Here is a 20,565-nt window from a genome sequence, read left to right as displayed (position 1 = left end):
TGGTTCCTTGTGGTTTTTCTGGCTCGTGAGGGGCTGCCCAGTGAAGCAGAGATAGGTGTGGTTGTGCTTTGAGTGTCCTCACGTCGCTCCACCAGCCACTGTTTGTGTGCAGCGGGAAGGATTCTTGGCTGCTGGAGGGTGGGGAGTGGAACTTCACGTTTTTGAATCCTTTCCCTTGCCAGGAGGAGGTTTGACCTGCAGAATCCCTCGCGGATGGATCGGAACGTGGAGATGTTCATGACCATTGAGAAAACACTAGTGCAGGCAAGGAGCTCCCACCCACCCCCCCCAGGCTCAGGGCAGGCTCTCCCTGGGGCTTTATGTGCCTCACAACCCAGGGAGGGGTTTCATCCTGGACTTCTGTAGGAATATTGGGCTCTTCTCTCCCTCCCCCACCCATTTCAGTCACAATTCCATGTTCTCACTTGAAAAGTTCGGGGTATTTTCGTCTGTACTCTGGATATGCAGAGGGTGAGGGAAACCTGTTGTGAGGTGGGAGAAAACATCCTGAGTGTCCCCATGTCCCACCCTTGGGGCTGAGGAGCTGGTTCTGTACACACCCATTCCATGGCTCACTCCTGAGACTTTTAGTTTGATCTAAATTTGACTGTTCTCAGGTTAGGAAACATTTGAGAGTCTCACTTTATCAAATGAGTTATTATCTGTATCCATTAAGCAGCTCTGTGGAGGCTTATTTGAAGTTAAATTTTTTTAACTCCCGCATGTGAATAATATATTACTTTTTTTCAAACTCTAAAGCCAAGCTCAGTGTATAATAAGTCAAAACATGACTTTCAGGAGCTTGTCAGGAGTGGAGATAGGAGGAAGGGACAGCAAAAAGCCACAATACTCTCACTATGAAAACCTCTTGTTGTTGGGGTGGTTTCAGTGCATAACAGAGTAAAAATGAAAATTGCAGGTTTGGTGAGTGAGTCCCTCAGTGCTGTGGCAGTGAGTGACTGTGCATGGCAGTGCTGCAGGGCAGATCCCAAACTGGGAGCTGACCCTGGGAGACTCAAATTCCCTTTGAAGCGAAGTCTCCCACGGGCTGTCAGGAATTCCTTGCCATCAAAGCCGTGGTGTGTGTTCAGGATGTTGTGGAACAGGAGGGGGAACAGCCCCGTGGGGTGAAGGTGTGGCAGAGCTCACAGCAGGTCCAGACAAACCCTGGAGGGGCTCTGCTGGGGAGGTGTGTGAAGGGAATACTGGGGGTTCCTGGAGCTGGAATTGGTGAGCTGTCACCACCTGACCTGTGCTCCTTTGGAGCTTCAAGCCTTGGGGATTTTAATAGGAATGTTATGATTTTTGTCACAAATCACCTCCTAACTCCTCATTTGACGTGCTGTTCTGTCCCCCAGAACAACTGTCTGAGCAGACCAACCATCTACCTCATTCCTGACATTGAGCTGAAGCTGGCAAACAAACTGAAGGACATTGTCAAACGGCACCAGGTGAGTGTGGGGCAGCAGATCCTCAGCCAGGGCTTCCAGGCAAAACATCTCTGCCCAGCCTGAGCCTGGGAGTTCCATCTGGACTGTGTCTGATGGCACGAGGCAGCAGCACCAGGTCACCTGTACAAAACCCACCTCTGCTCTGAAAGTGAACCTGGACCTGCTGCTGGAGTGAAAGGTGCCTCTGGGTGAGGTGGGTGCAGCCCCAGCTGATTTATTGTTCAGTTCTTGTGCAGAGAGAGCAGGAGCTGGGCCAGAGCTGAGCCTGGAGAAGGCAGGGTGTGGTACAGCTGTTCCACACGGGTGGGCACAGCAGGAGGAACCTGGAAATCATTGTGATTTTTTGCTTTATTTCACTTCTTTGTTGCCTGTGCTGAACAGGTGGGCAGTGTATTTCTGAGAGCCAACGTGTTGCCATTGTCATTTAATATACTAAATAATGATCTGAACAAGATTAATGACTTCATCTCTTGAAAATGTAAACAGTATTTTCACTTGTCTTGAGAGAAATACCTGGAATGTGACCTCTGGATGGTCTGGTGGCCTTTTGTGTCAGGATCATGCAGAGCTGCAACCCAATGGTTTCTTTCCCAGATTAAATGTATTTCCTGTGTTATGATTATGAACCATCATATCAGCTTCAGTTGGGTGTTTTTTCACAAGTTACTTGTAACTATTTGGCTGATTTGGAATGTTATCTATTGCTTAAATTAGAATTAACGAGTCAGTTTTCCTTTCATAAAGGAATTCTTTCCCAAAGGAGTTCTGTGGTGAGCTCAAGGCTTGCTGTATCCAGGAGCGATTTAAGGGATTTTTAAAGCAGGCAGCTTTGTGTCTAAAGGGGTGTGAAGAGCTGAAGACAGAAATTGTCCCTGGTTCTGCTTTTTGGGCTTTTTTTCCTTTGCTCTGCCTCTGAATTCTCATCTTGTTGCCAGCTTCGCTTCTCACTATCTTGATTATTTTCATTTATTGAACCCATTGCTGTCATGTCTCCTGTATTCCACCCCCAGTACCTGTGGCTCCCTCCTCCTGCCATCCCAAGTCCTTGTTGCAGCCCGTGCAGAGGAATTCCGTGTCCCTTGTCCCAGCACAGTGCCCTGGGGTCTCTGGGATTACAGGGAGAGGTTTGTCCTCTGTGCTGCTGCAGAACCTGTCCCTGGTTCTGTGGGATGTGGGTAGGAAGCAGCAGGAGTTTGGGGTGATGTGTTCAGGGTTTCTCATGTGGTTTCTTTCTTCCCCCAGGGAACAGTAACTGAAGAGAAATCCAAGGCCACCCACCATGTTTATCCCAGTCCTACCTCAATGGATGATGGTAAAAACCCTTCCCAGTTGGGCAGTGGGAATGTCTTGGGACTGAATTCCATGAGCAGTGGGGTGTTCACACAGACTCAGGGTGTGCCCAGCCTGCTCCTGAGAGCCACCCACCAGCTCCTGGAGAATGCTGTGCCAGGGGAGGGTCACGTGGGATATTGGGAAGATTCCTCCTGGAAAGGGCTGTCCAACCACAGGGCAGGGGTGGAATCTCCATCCCTGGAGGGATTTCAGAGCCCTGTGGATGTGGCACTTGGAGACATGGTCAGGGGATGGTTGGACTCCATGGTCTCCATGGGCTTTTCCAGCCTCAACAATTCCATGCCTGTGTGTTCCTGTCTGTCCAGGAATTCTTTTGGGAATGCTGATGCACATCACTGTGTGTGGTTGGCAGAGTGGCTGCAGTAAGGAGGCAAGCTGGTGGATGGTTGTTGGCTGTGATACAGTTCACTCTGCCTCTGCTGGAAGTACTTAAGGTCCAAAAAAACCCATAATTTAACAGCTGCATCCTTCAGCAAACAGCAAAAAATTGCTCTCATTTTTTCAGTCTTGACTCCATTTAGTTGCCTGTTGGATTGCTGTTGAGTCTGAGTTTCACAGCCATAAACCCCCTTTTTCCATCCTCCCTGGCCTGTGCTGGCCACTAGATGGAAGTGTCCCTGCTGTTTGCAGGGAGTGTGTGTCCTCTGGAGCTGCTCTGTGCTGGCAGCTCCCTGCCCAGCCACGGCTTTGTGTTTATCTTTAACCACTTCAGGTCCATGGAGTCAGAAATATCCAGAGCATGGAAAAGTGAAATAATGTGCTGTTAATCCAAATGTGACCCGGATCTCTTTCCTTGGCAGATGAATGGTTGAGACCTGTGATGAAAAAAGACAAGCAGGTGCTGGTACACTGGGGCTTCTTCCCAGACAGGTAAGGGAAGGTGGGGCAAGAAAGCAGGTTCCAAGTCTTAATTCAGTTTGTTGAAGGCAAAGTCCTGATCTCAACGCCCAAAGCTGGAAAATAACCACTGATTTACAACTGAAATGTGCACATCCAGTGGTGGCACTGGCAGGTGGGGGTGGAAAGGAGAGGGGGTTTCTGCAAAGCCACGAGTAGCTGGTTGCAAATTGATCCAAATTTCCAAGGGTGGAATGAGCCTTTCCTCTCAGCTTCAAGGGAGAGCTTCTGGTTGAGCTCTGGCACAGAGGTTTCACTCCATGGGTTGCCTTCAGCCAGGTGCAAGTGGCTGTTAAAGCTTCCACTGGAGAGAGCTGGTGTTGTTGGGAGGTGTTAAAATACAGTGGATGTGCTGTTGGGACCTTCAGTGTATTTGCAAGAACCCCTTGTGGAAGATCAATCAAAAGATTGATAACCCAACATCGACCTCAATTTAAATAACCTTTTCAGGCTACCCAAATCTGCTGTGCACACACTGAATTCCCAGGAACCATATTTCCCATGAGTGTTTTCAGTGGAAGAGAACAAACAACAGTCACACTGAAGTTTCTTTCTTCGTACAGATGAAGAACCTTTAGATGTTTCTGTATCAGTGGATTTTGTGTTGATTCTGTGTGTGTGTTTATAAATGCAGGTATAAACACGAGGAGTTCTACACATCTTGCCATGCACGTGACTTGCCCCAGTTCCTCATTAGGTGCCTGGTGTTGATTACAAAGTGTTTTGGCTTTTGCTCAGTGCAGCAATAGTAAATAGACTTTGGAGGGAACAGGGTGTGGAAAAATGAGGGAATAGCATGGGGAAAAGTGAATGTCAGTAATAAATGGTTTCCAGAAGGAGAGGGTGCAGACTCCTTCCTTCCAGGAATCCAGCAGCTCTTGCTTTAAACTCCTAAGAACAGAACAAAGTGAGTTAAGTTAATTCCAGGGTTTGATCAGGGCCTCAGAACTGCCTTAGCACACCTGGATCTCTCCAGATTTACAGTTTTAACCTGGTCCACGGGCATGGCTTTGGAATTCTGGTGTGCACAAGATGCCTTGGCTCCCTCCCTCTGCACTGTGTCCTGTTCCTGTGGCAGCAGGGATTGTTCCCTGTGGAGAACACTCTGCTGTCCCAGCCCTGGGAGCTGACATGTCCCATTGCTGGCTCCCCACTCCCTGGTCCCTGGGGAGCAGCAGCCCAGGCACCAAAGGTTGTTCTCTCTCCCCTCTCTCCTCAGCTACGACACCTGGGTTCATGCCAATGAAATAGATGCTGAGATTGAGGACCCTCCAATTCCTGAGAAGCCATGGAAGGTGGGTGTCCCTCAGCAGCTCCCAGAATTCCTGGGTTTATTCTGTTATTGGCCTTACACAGAGTTCTGGGTGTGCTGCTCATCCCCACAGAGTTAGAGCAGCTCAGGCCTGAAAATAACGGGGTCTGTTCAAACACCAAGTAGTAATTGGTAACTAACTGGAAAACACTCTTTTTGAGTATAAATCTGCCATGAATAATAAGATATAATTGTGTAAGATATTAATAAATCAAAAATAAATTGTATCAATTACTCTGAAGCTCAAGAAGTTTTTTAGTTCTTAAGCTAAACTTTATTTGAAGATGGATATTTTAAATCAAGATATGGCCAATTCTCCTTACTTTTATTGATGTTTGTGGCATATCTGCTCAGGTGATCTGTGTATTTAGGAGATTTTGATGGTAATTTTCAGCATCCAGAGCTGCTGTCCCAGCTCTGAGAACTGCCCTCACATTTCAGGAGGCTTAAGAATGGTTGAGGAGCAGAGATGGTGTTCTAGGCTTGGTCGTGTTGTCCTGCCTTATGAAATTCTCATGACTGTGTGTAAAACCACTAGGAGACAATTTGGGTGTTCAGACCCTCCTGAAGCTCCAAGAATGTCCTTAATCCTGCAGGGAAAGGTCTGCCATGAAGTGCTTTGTTTACAGAGCATCTGCCTGTCCCTTGTCCCTGTCTTCTGTTGCTCAGGTCCATGCCAAGTGGATTTTGGACACAGACGTGTTCAACGAGTGGATGAATGAGGAGGATTATGAGGTGGATGAGAACAGGAAATCCGTGAGCTTCCGCCAGAGAATCTCCATGAAAAATGAAGAGGTGGGTGGTTCTCTGTTGAGGAGCTGTGCATCCAACTGTGCATCCATGGTGTTCTTTGTCCCTGCATGGATAGAGCTGGGGGGGTTCACTGGAGAAGAGAAGGCTCCAGGGAGACCTGAGAGCTCCTTCCGGGGCCTAAAGGGGCTCCAGGAGAGCTGGAGAGGGCCTGGAGTCTCTCCTGGTGTGTGTTGGGATGTCACTGCTTTTAGCCCCTGCTGTGGGCTGGGTGAAGGAGGAGTTGGACCTGCAGCACAGCAGTAACTGATCTTTGGGGTGAACTCACTGCTCCCCTTCTCCACAGCCCGTGCGGAGCCCGGAGAGGAGGGACAGGAAAGCAGCTGCCAGCACAAGGAAGAGAAAACATTCCCCTTCTCCACCCCCCACCCCTGTGGAGTCCAGGAAAAAGACAGGGAAGAAGGGGTGAGTGTGGGAGCCCTGGAACTGGAGAGGAGCTTCCCAGAACCGCTCCTGGGGACGTCTCTGGCACCTTCCAGCTCTCTCCCGAGGGCACCCTCGTTGATTCCACAGTGGAACCGGGTGGTTTTCCCTGTGCATTGGGTGTGATTCCCTCACTCCTCTGCAGGAATGTGTTGGCTGCAGGGGGGGAGGACCTGGGGCAGGTTGTCCTTTGCCTGTGTCAGGGACAGGGTTTCATGGCAGCTCAAGAGTGGAAATGAAAGGAAAAGTTGCTCAGCTGCTTCCAAACTGACCCACCCTGGCTGTGTCGGGGCACTCTGGGGTGCGGGCACAGTTCTTGAGTTCAGCCCCAGAAATTCCTGCATTTAATTAAGGAGATTTTTATTGATATAGTCAAGTACTTTGAAGTCCACTTCTCACATGTAAACCTTAACAGGGAGACATTTGTGGCTTAAAGATTAGGGGGGTTATCAGTGGTTTAGTTTGATCTCTTAAAAGGAAGAAAATCCCATATTCTACCCAAATAAAAGCTTATTTGTGGGGCTTTATGTGTGGACATGGAGGGGAGCAATTCTGAGCTAAAAATGCAGGTCTTGTTCATAGACCTGCTGGGCTCTAATAAGACAAAGCTGGAAATTTATCATCCAAGAAAGAATGAGTGGATAACCTGAATTACTTCTTGTTCCAGTGTAAATCCTGAGTTAGATCCTGCAGGGAGAGGTGTGGGTGGTTCTGCCTTGGTTCCCACAGGGATTTTAGAAGGGTTTTAACCCATCCTTTAATCCTGGTGTGTGAGCCATGTCCAGGTGAGAACATCTGGCAGAGAACCTGTGTCTGCTCTGTTCCAGGCAAGCAGCTTTGTATGGGAAAAGGAGGGGGCAGAAAGAAGAGGATGAACAGGAAGATCTTACCAAGGACATGGAGGATCCCACACCAGTCCCCAACATAGAAGAAGTGGTACTTCCCAAAAATGGTAAAATATGCAAACACTGGATTCTTTGAATGTTAAAACATGGCTTAAACTGCATAAAAAATACACATAATATTTTGTCAAATCTTTGAAATACTTTGTGGCCAGGGGGCCAGGTGATCTGATCCCATCCAAACTTGTCTAGTCAGGGATGTGACAGCTGGGAAGGGCAGCAGACTCACCTTCCTTTGGCCTTCTAAAGTATGAAAATACATTTACAAAATACACTTTTTAAAATGCATTTACAAAAATCTACTTAAACATTTCACTTTTTTTGGATTTGTTGGTGTTTGGGGAGGGGGGGTGGAGTTTTCTGGAGCGAAAATGTTTCTCTGCCAAGTCCCCAAGAGAAGGATGTTAAATAAGTGGAAACTCTGCAAGGTGTCAAGTGCTTTGAGCTGTTAATCCTTCCCAGGGAAGGGCTGATCTGGACAATACCTGATCTGGGCAAGGCCTGTTAAATGAAGAGAAGCCAGAAGAACAATTCCTTCTGCAGTCCTTGCCACCAGGGCGTTTTGGGAGTGGCTCCATTTGGGTTTTCCTTGGTGTGAACTGGGTGTTGAACAGGTGGCAAAGTGCAGGGTTAGCCCCTGGATAGAAGGGGTTTGTGTCCAGCTGGGAATTCAGGGCAGTCAGAGGGGCCCTTGTGCTCCAGCTCACACATGAAGGGTTTGAGCTGCAGGGACTCGGCCAGCACAGTGTCTGTGGGTGGGACAGGGAGATCTGCTGCATGGGATCCTTTCTCCTCCTGCTGTGCTCTGTCCTTTCTCCTCCTGCTGTGCTCTCACAGGTGGTTTTGCCTCTGCAGTGAACCCCAAGAAGGACAGTGAGAACACGCCGGTGAAGGGAGGCACCGTGGCAGACCTGGGTAAAGCCCCTCAGCACCCCGAGTGTCCCAGCCCTGCTGGGAGCCCAGCACAGCCCAGAGGCTCAAGTCTCTCCAGTTTCAGAGCAGTCTCTAATTCTACTGTTTTGTTGAATTAATTCAGTTTTCATGGGTATTCTGGTTGAAGTGTGTCAACTCTTTTTTTCAAGGCTCTTCCTTCACAGACTGTTCTTACTCTTATTTTTTATTATGACATATAAGCTCTTTTCTAGCTCTTTTCCTTGTCTTTACTGGGACTCAAGGTGAATCACAGGTTCCCTGAGCTTTGCTAAGCCTTGACATAAGAGATCCACACTGGTGTCCCACATGCTGTAACACAGGGCTCATCTGGGGCACTGGGAAGGGTGGTAATTAAACAGGGATTCTGGAGTGAGGGAAAATCATCATTGTCCTTCCTCTGTATTCTTACTGTTCCCTGGGCTGGGACGGGTGGGTGAGGATGTCATTGCTTTAGTGATGGGTGATCCACTTTCCTTCCCTCCTCATTTCCCATCCAAAATAAATTAAATGTTCTTTCCAATGAAGCTTTTGTGTTGCTGGGGAGGCTCCTGAGCACTCAGATGGTTTTTATTGGTGTAATGCTGAATGTTTTTACCTTTCAGATGAACAGGACGAGGAGACAGTGGCCACTGGAGGAAAGGTAACAGCAGCTCTTTGTTGTGAACTTCACAGGAACTGAGATCAGAGTCCCAGCCTGGTTTGGGTGGGAAGGGACCTCAAAGCCCACCCAGTGCCACCCCTGCCATGGGCAGGGACACCTTCCACTGGCCCAGGTTGCTCCAAGCCCCGTCCAACCTGGCCTTGGACACTTCCAGGGATCCAGGGGCAGCCACAGCTTCTCTGGGAAATCCATTCCAGCCCCTCCCCACCCTCCCAGCCAGGAATTCCTTCCCAATATCCCAGCTAACCCTGCCCTCTGGCAGTGGGAAGCCATTCCCCCTTGGCCTGTCAAGGTCTTAATCTCACCTTCAATAACTGATGATTATCAAGTGATCTGTAAGATTAAATTAGTTACTGATGGGAATGTTTCTGTTATTATAAAAATTCTTGAAATTATGTGGGGTTACTTTGTATTTTTAAATCTGGTTGTGGGATTACTTTGTCATTTTAAATCTAGTCTATTAAAAAGGACAATGAGGAGACAGATGCCAAGTATTTCTGGAGAAGCATTTTTCAGACCAGAGGCTTTTCAAAGCTTTTGCTTTTTCTTTAGGTTTTAGGACTAAATCTAACCCCAGGTTGGGCTCCCTGATCATCTTAATAGAGTTGCAGGAGTAGTTTCTGTACTGAATTGCATTTGTGGCACTCTTGTACCAGCTCACTGTTGTCAGGTCACTGGGTATGTTTAGAGTGCTACCTTGTTGTCTTTGGGGAATTTAATCCCAGGTAAAGGTCTGTTATTGATACCAGGGACTCTTTGGGGTCTTGCTTCAGGGACTAGGTTATTTTTAATGTTGAGTTACCCACATGCTCTTCAAACAACCCCTGAGGGTTTTTGTACATGCAATGTCATGGCCTGATCCTCTTTTTATACTTCTGTGCCCTCCTCTCGATCACTTTGGGTCAGGAATTGAACGTTTGCTGGGACTCAAGTTGTAGAACCTCAGGTGTTCACAGGAGGCCTCTGTTGTGAAGCAACAGAGTGACCAAAGACTTGTCCTCCTCTTGGGAGTGTCATAGAGTCTGTACAGCCCTGGAAAGCTCTTGTTTTGGACCAGCTCTGCTGTCCCAGAGCTGTTGGGGTGTCTCTGACCATTCCCCCTCCTGCTGCAGGAAGATGAGGATCCCAACAAGGGTGACCAGAGTCGCTCCATTGATCCGGGGGAGGACAATGTCACAGAGCAGACCAACCACATCATCATCCCCAGCTATGCATCCTGGTTTGACTACAACTGGTAAGAGGGGAGCTGGGGGGGAACTTCAGGGTTTGGGTTGTTGGTTTTTTCATAAATTAAGCCAAGAGTTGAAGGAAACAACTGTTGGCTAGGTCTGGTTCCCGTGTCTGGGGGCAGCTTTTCCATCTGAAAACCTTCCTGAGCTGACTTCTGGCTGTTTTCAGGGATTGGGAATGAGGAAGAGGATTTCAAACAGCAGAGACCCTCAGTCTGCCTTCTCAGCAGTTCTTGTTTTACACTGATTTCCCCCCCAGTGTGGAAGATAATTCCTTTCTCTTCCCTGCTTGTCTAGTCCTTGTGTGATCTGTGTTTGGATCTCCTTCTGAAAGCCAGTGCCTTTGGATTTGGCTTCAGAACTTGCCTTTGAGGATAAATCATTGGCTGTACAGGGAGGACACTTGTTTCACCTTGGAATCCTCCTTGGACTCAGGGATTTGGGGGGGTGGTGCCCACACAACCCTGGTGTTCTCTGTACTCAAACCTTGCTGGTGTGGGAGGAGCAGTGAGTGATGGGGAAAGGAAGTCCCTCTGGAAGTTGAACTCCTAGGGAGCACTTTTTAAAACAAAAAGTGCTTTGGAAGCACAGCAAGGAACAGTCGCTTATCTGGAAGGCTCTCCTTGAGCACCCCCTTTGTCTTGGCTCTGGGAGTTCAGGCTGGCATCTGAAAAGATGAGCTGTGACTCTGGAGTGTTGGGATTCATGTGCAACTCCCAAAAGTGAGTGACTTGTCACAGCAGTGGATTCAGGTGGGCTGGGAACTGTTGGTGGAGGGGTTGGATCGATTCCCAGCTCGGGCAAACTCCGTTCCCTTGGGTCAGTGGCCTGAACAGAACCAGCCAAAATCAAATTTCCAGAGTACTGGGGTTTCTAAAAAATAATGATCACAAATACCCCTTGTTGTGAGTGTTCTTTGGGGGTGAGCAGGGCACTGCAGGGTTGTTGTGTTTGCCATCTGACAGGCTGTTCTGGTTGCAGCATCCACGTGATCGAACGTCGGGCGCTTCCCGAATTCTTCAACGGGAAGAACAAGTCCAAGACTCCAGAGATGTGAGTAGAGCCTGTGAATGTGGATGGTAGGAGTGTGGCAAGATAAAGGAGCTTCCCATTCCATGAATCCTGTGGATACTCCAGCTGGGGGGGGGTGTTAAGCTGGTGTTTTCTGCAGAGCATGAAAGGAAGAGCCACTGATTAATGTCTGGACAGTATTGGAGCAGAGGTAAAAGCTTAAATATCAAAGAAATAATTAACAGTGGTTATCCAGGAAAAACAAAACTGATTTCTCCCAAGTAATATTGAACAAATTCTTGAACCTCGTGGTACAAAATGTGATCACCTTCCAAAGCCATCTAAAAATGTCATGGTAGGGTAGAAACTGAATAATCCTCCTGGATTCTCCCTCTCCCCTCCTGCCACGCCGTGGTTCTGAGGCTCAGCAGTTGTGTGTGGGCACTGAGTGTGTTTTGGATGCTGTGTCAGGCCGTGGAGTGGATTTTCCCTGGTTTTCTGTGGTGATTTCACAGTTCCCTGGGCAGCTGGTGGGTAATTGTGAAGTGCAGGTGAGGGGCAGGAAATGAATCTTCACGGGCCTTGGATGTGACTGCTCTCAAATGTCAGAGTCTGGTTTCAATCACAGAGTTCTGCATTGCAAGAAGGAAGGTATTTTTTTTCGTCTCCAGCTGTTCCAAAGCCTCTGGTGACACCTCAGTTCTGGCCATGCCTGTTCAATCCAGGTGGATTTAGATCCAGTTTGTACTTGCCTCATCTCCTTGTGGGATCTGGTTACTGCAGAACTTGAGTGGTATTAATTCAGAATTGTCCACACAGGGCTGTTTAAACAGCTTCAACATCTCCCTGGAGCTGTTTTAAAATAATAATTAAAATAAAGCTGATTATTGTGAGGTATTGCAGGTTTTGTCACACATCGGATGATTAAATTCTGCTGGTAACAAGATCAGCTGCTGATTTTGCCTCAGATGCTTGAGAATCCTCTGCAAAGGTTGTTCTGTGCATTAGGAAAGTTCACCTCCCCTTCTCTGAAAATGTTCTGTTCTAACAGTAAATTTCATTATTCAGAGCTCTTGAAAGGGGATCTGTAAAGGAAGATGGGCAGTGTCAGACTTGTGAACACTGTGCTTGTTTCTATTTAAATGACCCTAGAACCTGAGATTTCACACCAAAACATGATGAATTTTTGCCCCAGTGTGTGCTGGTCCCCCTGGCCAGTGGAACTGGGCAGGTTGTGTTCACTTGATCTTGGTATCAAATCCTGGCCAGCTGCAGAGCAGCTCTGGGAGATTTGAAAAGGTTTTCTTTCAATCAGCTACTGAATGAAATGTTTGAGGTGTCTCATTGAGTGTCAACTGAGCCCTGAATTTTTCATACACAGCATTTCGTACAATCCTGGAGTGGTTTGGGTGGGAAGGACCTTAAAGCCCATCCTGTTCCACCCCCTGCCATGGGCAGGGACAGCTCCCACTAGCCCAGGTTGCTCCAGCCTGCCCTTGGACACTTCCAGGGATCCAGGGGCAGCCACAGCTTCTCTGGGCAACCTGTGCCAGGGCCTCCCCACCCTCCCAGCCAGGAATTCCTTCCCAATATCCAACCTAAATTTATCCTCTGCCAGTTTGAAGCCATTCCCCCTTGTCCTGTCCCTCCCTCCCTTGTCCCCAGTCCCTCTCCAGCTCTCCTGGAGCCCCTTCAGGCCCTGCCAGGGGCTCTCAGCTCTCCCTGGAGCCTTCTCTTCTCCAGGGGAACCCCCCCAGCTCTCCCAGCCTGGACAGGAGAATTCCTGCAGGGACTGTTCCTGTGCTGGAATCCCCCTGTCTCAGGTGTCACTGTTGGGTTGTGAGGCTTCTGGTCTGACATCAAGATAGAAAGTTCCATTTTGAAGAAAGGGAAACTTTTAACTCTGAAGAAGATGAAGCACTGGGATAGGGCCCTGGGAAGTTGGGATTGTTCCTCCTTGGAGTGTTTCCAGGACAAAGCCCTGGAAAACCCAATCAGAGTCCGTGGTTTGAGTGGGAGGTTGGATTACAGACCTCCTGAGGTCCCTGGAGCCCTGGAATTTTCAGTCTATAGTCTTTCCTCACAACTTCTCTACATGTCTGAGTTCCAGAGGTAACTACAGCTGCACCATGGAATTCCAGAGAGGTTTGGGTTTGGAGGGACCTTCAGGATCATCTCGTTCCAACCCCCTGCCATTCCAAAATGGGTTTGTTCCAGATTGCATTTGACAGTGATGCTGCTCCCCCAGTTTTACTGTTCAGCAGATGGTTGGTTGGGGGTTTCCAGCACTCTGGGTCTGAGGCAGCTGAAGGAATGCTGATCTCTGTGTTTCCCACTGATGGGGTTGTCACCTCTGGTCCCAGGATTCCTTTCCCACTTGGCATCAAAACATCAGGTCTCCTGATTCTCATCCCTGAGCTGCTGCTGGTTACTGCCTGTGAGTGGAGCGGGTCAGGGGCTCCTCCCAGTCCTCCTGTTGTCCTGGAGATCTATTTTGGTCCCATTTAGGGGTTGTAGGAGCAGCACGTGGGCTTGGCTTTGTGTTTCCTGTTTAGATCAAGGAGTGCCACCCCTGTGAATGGAGATGATTTGCCTCCAGCTGAGTGTTGAGGCCAAAGCACCGTGTTTGAGGAGCTCACCCAGGTTCATTGTTGTGACAGCAGTGCCTGGGGGTGGCTCCTGTCTGAGCAGGCTTTGTAACTAAATCCCACTTGACTTCCCTTCTCGCTGTTGACAGGTTTTAGCTGATGGGTCATGTCGTGGTTGAAAACCGTCTCCCTTCAGGATAAAACCTTGGGATGCTTCTGTCTTGGGCTTCTCTCTGCACCTCTTGATGTGACCTTTGCTAATAAATATTAATTTCTGCAGCCAAGACCTGTTCCTGGGCAGGTGGGAACCCAGTTCTGCCCTGGAGCATTCAGAGATGTGCCTCAGTATTCCTCTGGGGAAGAGCTCCCCTTCATCTCCAGCTCCCAAACATCCCCAAGGAGCCCAACACCTACCCCAGGGTTGCTCCTGGCCAGCTTCCTATGGAATTTGGTCAGGAGGGAGATGTGGGATTTTGGCAGGGATCTGTGCTTGCAGCATCTGTCTCCTTATGCTTTGCCTGGATGATTTATTTATATTTTTGGTTACCAGCTGCTTTGCACACACTGCATGTGAGACATTCCCTCTGGAATTTTCCAAAGGGAGGGATCTGCTAACAATACACTGTTTTAAACACAGCTTTTCACAGGATGCTCACTTCACAGAATCCCAGGATGGCTTGGGTGGGAAGGGACTGAAAGACCCCCTAATTCCTCCCCTCCTGCTGTGGGCAGGGACACCTTCCAGCAGACCAGGTTGCTCCAAGCCCTGTCCAGCCTGGATGATTCCAACTTCAATTTGGCAGACTGGGGTTTTTTTTCCCTCTAAAGAACAGGGCTGTCAGTAATTTTCTGGGAGGTTATTTTCTGGGCAATTTTTATTAGGAAGCATCAGGATATTGCAGAAACTTCCTGAGGAGCCTCTGAAGGCACAGTGCAGGGAACGAGCTGAACCCCAAAACCTTGGGCTGTCATGTGCTGAAATATGGGAATCTCACAGGGATTGTTTCTGCTCCAGCTGTTCCCAGCTGTGCTGGCTCTGGGCTCTTATGCTCTGCTTTTCAAAGATCTGCTCTTCCCCATGTTGCTGTTCTCCAGCCTTTCCTCCCTCCTCTCTTCATCCACTAAAAACTCCCTGTATAGCCACAGCAGTGTTCCAGCTGCTGTGCTGCTGCTGCTGCTCTGTGCAGCCTTTTTCCTTCCAGCCTCACACAGGGATGGACAAGGATTATTTACCCTATTTCCATGGGAAGACCAGACCCCACTAGTTTTTTCTGCAGCTACTACTGTTGTGTGAATATTTGGTTGATGCCCAACCTAACACAGATATTTGTGTGACTGCAATTGGAGCGTGTTTCCTTCTAACCACAGGGAAAATCCAGAGTGAAACAGTCTGGAAGAGATGGGTCACACTCAGTATATAAAAATAAATCCACTTAACCTGTTGCTTTGGATGCTGATTCCTAAAGTTCACCAATAAAAACAGCCTGTTGGTGTTTCCTTGTCAGGGACACGGGTGTTTGGAGGAGGTGAATCCTAAAATAGAATCTGGGTGTTGTGAGCCCTCAGTGGCCATGAGCTGTGTGACCCTTGTGTGGCAGAGACCTGGCCCTGATGTGTGACCCTGGCCATGAATCCCTGACTGTGTGACCCTTGAATGGCAGAGACCTGGCCATGAATGTGTGACCCTGGGCATGAATCCCTGACTGTGTGACCCTGGTGTGGCAGAGACCTGGCCATGAATGTGTGACCCTGGTGTGGCAGGGACCTGGCCATGAATCCCTGAATGTGTGACCCTGGGCATGAATCCATGAATGTGTGACCCTTGTGTGGCAGAGACCTGGCCCTGAAGTGTGACCCAGGCCCTGATTCCATGAGTGTGTGCCCCTTGCGTTGCAGATACCTGGCCATGAATCCATGACTGTGTGACCCTTGTGTGGCAGATACCTGGCCATGAATGTGTGACCCTGGCCATAATTCCCTGACTGTGCCCCCTGTGTTGCAGAGACCTGGCCCTGAGTCCCTGACTGTGCCCCCTGTATTGCAGATATCTGGCCATAATTCCCTGACTGTGCCCCCTGTGTTGCAGATACCTGAGCCTGAGTCCCTGACTGTGCCCCCTGTGTTGCAGAGACCTGGCCCTCATTCCCTGACTGTGCCCCCTGTGTTGCAGATACCTGGCCTACAGGAACTTCATGATCGACACGTACCGGCTGAACCCTCAGGAGTACCTGACGAGCACAGCCTGCAGGAGGAACCTCACGGGGGACGTCTGTGCCGTCATGAGGTGACAGCGGGACTGCGGGGCGGGGGCCTCGGGGCCTTGGGCAAGGCTGCAGTTGGGAAGCTTTGATTTGCCCCTCTCTCTGGCAGGGTCCACGCTTTCCTGGAGCAGTGGGGCCTCATTAACTACCAGGTGGACCCCGAGAGCCGCCCCATGGCCATGGGGCCGCCCCCCACCCCTCACTTCAACGTGCTGGCCGACACCCCCTCGGGGCTGATGCCCCTGCACATCCGCACCCCACAGGTGAGTCCCGGGGCTGGCTGGGCCTGGGCTCTGTCCAGGGCCATGGGGCACAGCAGCACAATTGTTCGTGCCCAGCTGGGTGAAATGTTCCCTCTTGTCCAGCTGGGTTGAGCGTTTCAGGTCGTTTTACGTGGAACACTTGCCCCCATTGCTCAGATTTGTTCTACAGTCACCTCCACAGACCTGTGTTCAGCTTCTCTGTCCAGTCCATGTTCTGGTGGACACTGGTCTGAAGACCTTGGGAACCTTGCACTTCTTGCCCCTGTCACCTTTCCCTTGTGATGTTTGTTCCCAGGTTCCAGCTGCTCAGCAGATGTTGAGTTTTCCAGAGAAGAACAAGGAGAAGCCAACTGACCTGCAGAACTTTGGCCTTCGCACAGACATTTACTCAAAGAAGACTTTAGCCAAGGCAAGTCTTGGGATTTTTTTCCCCTCAACCTTCTGCTGAGCTTTCCTGCTCAAGTGTGCCCAGCTTGGTGACATTGAGGTGGCTTTTGTTACTCTTAAACTCCCAGTTTAGATTTCTTCCCTGGTGCAGGACACTGAGAGGAGTGATTGTCTTGGAACTCTGATTTTGTAGGAATAAAGACACGTATCAATTCCCATTCCACTGTCAGCCTTCAGACCCCAAACTCACTGTGTTCCTGCATGTTCCACCTGAGTGGTTCAGAATCATCAGACCATCCAATAATTCCGACCAGGAGCTGAGATCCTCCACCAGGATCTTTAGCTATCCTGTTTTCCAAGTCTGAGCAGGGTTTTCCAGCCTGAGAGAACAAAAAGTGTCCCCGAATCGTTGCAGGGGACATTCTGTCACTGTCACTGCAACATGTTGCACAGGATAATTAAAACTTTGAGGCATCATTGCAGTGCTGTGATGATTCTATAACCTCCTGCCTTCCTCCTGCTCCCAGTACCTGTGTGTGCCTGGAGGTGCTGCAGGAATCCCATGGAACCATAACACAGCCTTTGGAGGTGGGGAGTCTCCAGAGTTTCTGGGCTCACATCAGGCTTAATTCTGTGTAATTTGCCCGTTGGCCTAAGAGGTCACTATTTAAACCTAAGAAATAACTATTTATACACTATTATTTATACTATTTACACGCTATTTGTTCCTTCAGAGAATGGTTTCAAAACCCCACAAACCCTACTTCTAGAGATAAGTATTTTTTATAAAGCCTCATTTCATCTCACATTTCACAGACTGATTTTTCACTTGTTATGGGGAGTATAAATATTCTCCAAATCCATAAATCCCTTCCTGGTTCTGGACTCTTTACAGGATCCGTACCAGTGAGCTGGAGCAGATTTCTTGGCAGATACTGATTTCCCTGTTTGGTTTCTGTGTGACTGCTGGGGTTTTGGCTCTTAAATCAGCCTGTTGTGGAGCTGATCAGCTGCTGGGTGATGATGAATGTTCTGTTTGGGTTAATGATGTGTCTGAAATGCATCTCGAGATAATATTTATTCCCCTAAATACCCATTTCCTTTGCTGTGCTCTGGCACAGAGCCACCCAGTGATGTTCTTTAGGGGCAGGTGACAAGCTGCTTCTGTCCTTTTTTGACACGTGATCAGGGTGTCACAGGAGGGGAAGTTTCACCATGAATTTTGTGATTTCTTTTTTTTTTAAGTTAATCCCAACAGTTAATGAGGTATAGATTTGGGAGCAGCAACTCTAGGAGCAAGTGTTTGCTGGGGTGCAAATGGTCTTGCTGTAATTACTTTTCCTCCTCACACAGCTCATTTCACTTGTAAAGATTTATCATTTCTTTACTGATGAACTTATAGATAAATGAAATTATTTTTTACTGATGAACTTTGTAAATAGATGAACTTATTTTGGACCAGCACACACCATACACAGCCCACTGCCTTCAGCACTCAGAGAAGGGTTTATCATTTAGGAAAATCCTCTTTTCTCTTTTTCTCCTCAGTGTTTTCTTCTAAAAGGTTTTGTACAAAAACTCCTGTATTTCACTTTTTTTTTTTTCTCCTGTTTTTTGTAGAGTAAAGGTGCAAGTGCTGGGAGAGAATGGACAGAGCAGGAGACACTGCTGCTCTTGGAAGTAAGTTCAGGAGGGCAAAACCCAAGGGTAGGAAACAGAAACGTGCAGGATATCAGGCTTCAAAAACCTACCCCTGGCTGATACACTGGAGTTAGATAAGAACTGCCCCCATGGGCACAAGGATCCTACTGCAGGAGGAGGTGGCAGAACATCTGTGTGAGTCACATTTGGTCTATGAATGAGATTGGGCTCTAACTTGTACCTGCAAGCCAGAAATTGAGTATTTAAGAACTTCAGGTAAAGTCAAGAAGAAGTTTTGCAGTGCAGAGGGGTGTTTTCCTTCAGCAGAGGTCCCTGACAGTGTGAACTGATGGTGAGTAATTCAAGCCATGGGAAGTAATTCCAGCCATGGTTTGCTGCCCGCTCAGGTGAATCCTTGGAAGTGCTGGTGGTCTTTGCAGTCTGACATCCTGGGGGTCTGCACAGTCCCTGCCCCTGCCAGAGCTCAGCAAACAGCTCATCTTCGAGGGTGCAGTGGCTCTCAAACAGTTCCTGGCTCCTGCCACTGAGGAGGGAGGGCCCTTGGGAGCCCTTTGGGAGCCCTTTGGGAGCCCTTTGGGAGCCCTTTGGGAGCCCTTTGATCCCTCACATCTCCTGGTTGCTTTGGCCACGGGGCTGCACTTGGGGTGTTCTCTCTTTTCCTGGAAGTCTACAAGAAATATCCCAGAGATGGCTCCAGTCAGGTGCTGTAAAATGAGCTCAAAGAGCTGCTGCAGGCTTTTGTCCCCCAGGTCCCTTCATCTAGTGCTCCTGAAGCACGTGGTGATTGTGGGATGTCCCGGAATTCCAGTGGGGGATGGAAGTGCTCCCCTCCAGAGGCTGTTCTGGTGTCCCACGCTGACATCAGGGCACAGTTGTTTTTCTGGGCTTCATCAGAAGAGGAGCCTCAGTGGCCTGAAATAATTCAAAGTGCTGCCACTTCCTGTAAAGAAAAATCATCTCTCCAGCTTTGCTATTCCAGGGACATTCTCTCTCTCCAGTGGCTGCACAGCTGATTTATTTCCCTTTACGTAATTCAGGGTTCTAAGAATTCCAGTTTTGGGTTCTATTTTTGTTTATTTCTACTTGGAGAGCTTAAAGCAGATTGCAACTGCTTGATTGTTCCAGCCTTTTGTCTTCCCATGTGTCAATAAACCCACTGAAAAGTTAAATTGTTAGGGAAAAGCCTGGAGAAGGGACCTGGATAGTGCTGAACAACACTCAGCTCCTGTGACTGAGCCCTCACAGATATGAGGTGTGGTTACCAAACAGCAAAAACTTCTGGTTTTTTCTCTTTATTTTAGGTTGATATTCACTGTTTAGCCAACAATTTTCTATAGGCATGTGGAAAAAAATTTGCTTATGGGGTGTAAACAGCTCAGATGTTTTCCACAGCATTCTTGGAGGAGAAACAAGGCCTTGATACACTTGCTGCTTTCCTCTATTATTTATTTAAATGTATTATTTAAATTAATACTATTAATATAATAATTATTTAAAATTCAGTGGTTTGTACATTTGTAGCTTCTGGTCAGACACAGCAAGTTGTAGCCTAATGAAATAATCCAGTGACATATTTGTTTAAAACAAAAGAGAAAAAAAAAACAAATCTTGAGATTGCAATTTGATTTAATGAGTTTAAATTAATAATGTTTTTGTTGCTCATTTTTCCTGAGTTTGCCCTCTGAATAAATCAGTGCAGAGTATATCAGTTCAAGCATAAGTAATTGGGCTGTAACAAGCCAGCTCGGTCCAATTAAATCCTCAGGGCAGCTTTGGGCAAACAGAGATGCAGCCAAGTTCCAAAAAATAAATCATATCTAAAATAATTATTGTCCCTCTGCCTGTTGACTGAATTAATGGGGGAGGAAAGAGTTTCCCTCCCTGAACCCTCCTCCCTGCCCCAGCCCCTGTGTCCCCACGGAGCACTGCAAGTGCATTCCCAGCTGTTTTTGGGAAGCGACTGGGGGAGAGGGTTTGTGTGGCAGGGAGATGAAGCAGTGAAGGAGAAGGAGCAGAGCCCAGCCCCCCTGGGTTTGGAGGAGCAGAGCTGATCTCCTGGGCAGTGTGGGTACAGCTGGCACACAACTCCCAGGGATGGAGGGAGGGCAAGGGAGATGAAGGCTGGACGGTGGATAAAGATTTCCCCTGAATGTGACCTACTGAACTGAGCAGTTTCTTGTTTATTAAACTCATTACTCTTTATTAGTTTTTATTATTCTCATTACTAACCCCCTGGCAGATCAGAGGGAGGGCAGGAGAAGGGTTCAGCAGTGGTTGGGAGTGGTGATTGCTGTGGTAGGACCAGGCTGCCCAGTGCAGTCTGTCCATTCGTTCCCAAAGTCAGATTATCTCAGAAATGTAGAAATTAATGGCTCAGGATAACTCAGCATTCATTTTATGTTATACAAATGCTTCACTAAAA

The 20,565-nt window shown here is 48.3% G+C and overlaps 1 protein-coding gene across 1 annotated transcript in view; it reads left to right on the top strand.

Moving 5' to 3' along the window:
* Nucleotides 1-20,565, top strand: part of SMARCC1 (SWI/SNF related, matrix associated, actin dependent regulator of chromatin subfamily c member 1) — a 62,281-nt gene that overhangs the window by 11,111 nt on the left and 30,605 nt on the right. Inside the window, exons 4-19 of the mRNA XM_027711548.2 lie at nucleotides 183-264; nucleotides 1,359-1,451; nucleotides 2,694-2,763; nucleotides 3,605-3,674; nucleotides 4,921-4,996; nucleotides 5,683-5,808; nucleotides 6,110-6,228; nucleotides 7,074-7,198; nucleotides 8,004-8,063; nucleotides 8,684-8,721; nucleotides 9,855-9,976; nucleotides 10,953-11,024; nucleotides 15,741-15,854; nucleotides 15,941-16,094; nucleotides 16,390-16,503; nucleotides 18,102-18,161. Coding sequence (XP_027567349.1) covers nucleotides 183-264; nucleotides 1,359-1,451; nucleotides 2,694-2,763; nucleotides 3,605-3,674; nucleotides 4,921-4,996; nucleotides 5,683-5,808; nucleotides 6,110-6,228; nucleotides 7,074-7,198; nucleotides 8,004-8,063; nucleotides 8,684-8,721; nucleotides 9,855-9,976; nucleotides 10,953-11,024; nucleotides 15,741-15,854; nucleotides 15,941-16,094; nucleotides 16,390-16,503; nucleotides 18,102-18,161 — 1,495 coding nt within the window. The remainder of the gene's footprint in view (nucleotides 1-182; nucleotides 265-1,358; nucleotides 1,452-2,693; nucleotides 2,764-3,604; nucleotides 3,675-4,920; nucleotides 4,997-5,682; nucleotides 5,809-6,109; nucleotides 6,229-7,073; nucleotides 7,199-8,003; nucleotides 8,064-8,683; nucleotides 8,722-9,854; nucleotides 9,977-10,952; nucleotides 11,025-15,740; nucleotides 15,855-15,940; nucleotides 16,095-16,389; nucleotides 16,504-18,101; nucleotides 18,162-20,565) is intronic.

This window comes from Pipra filicauda, unplaced genomic scaffold (genome assembly GCF_003945595.2).
Source record: "Pipra filicauda isolate LSUMZ 115617 unplaced genomic scaffold, ASM394559v2 scaffold556_size476704_pilon, whole genome shotgun sequence".
NCBI lineage: Eukaryota > Metazoa > Chordata > Aves > Passeriformes > Pipridae > Pipra > Pipra filicauda.
Note: the sequence above shows the minus strand (reverse complement) of the source record. Positions and strands in the feature narration are given on the sequence as shown.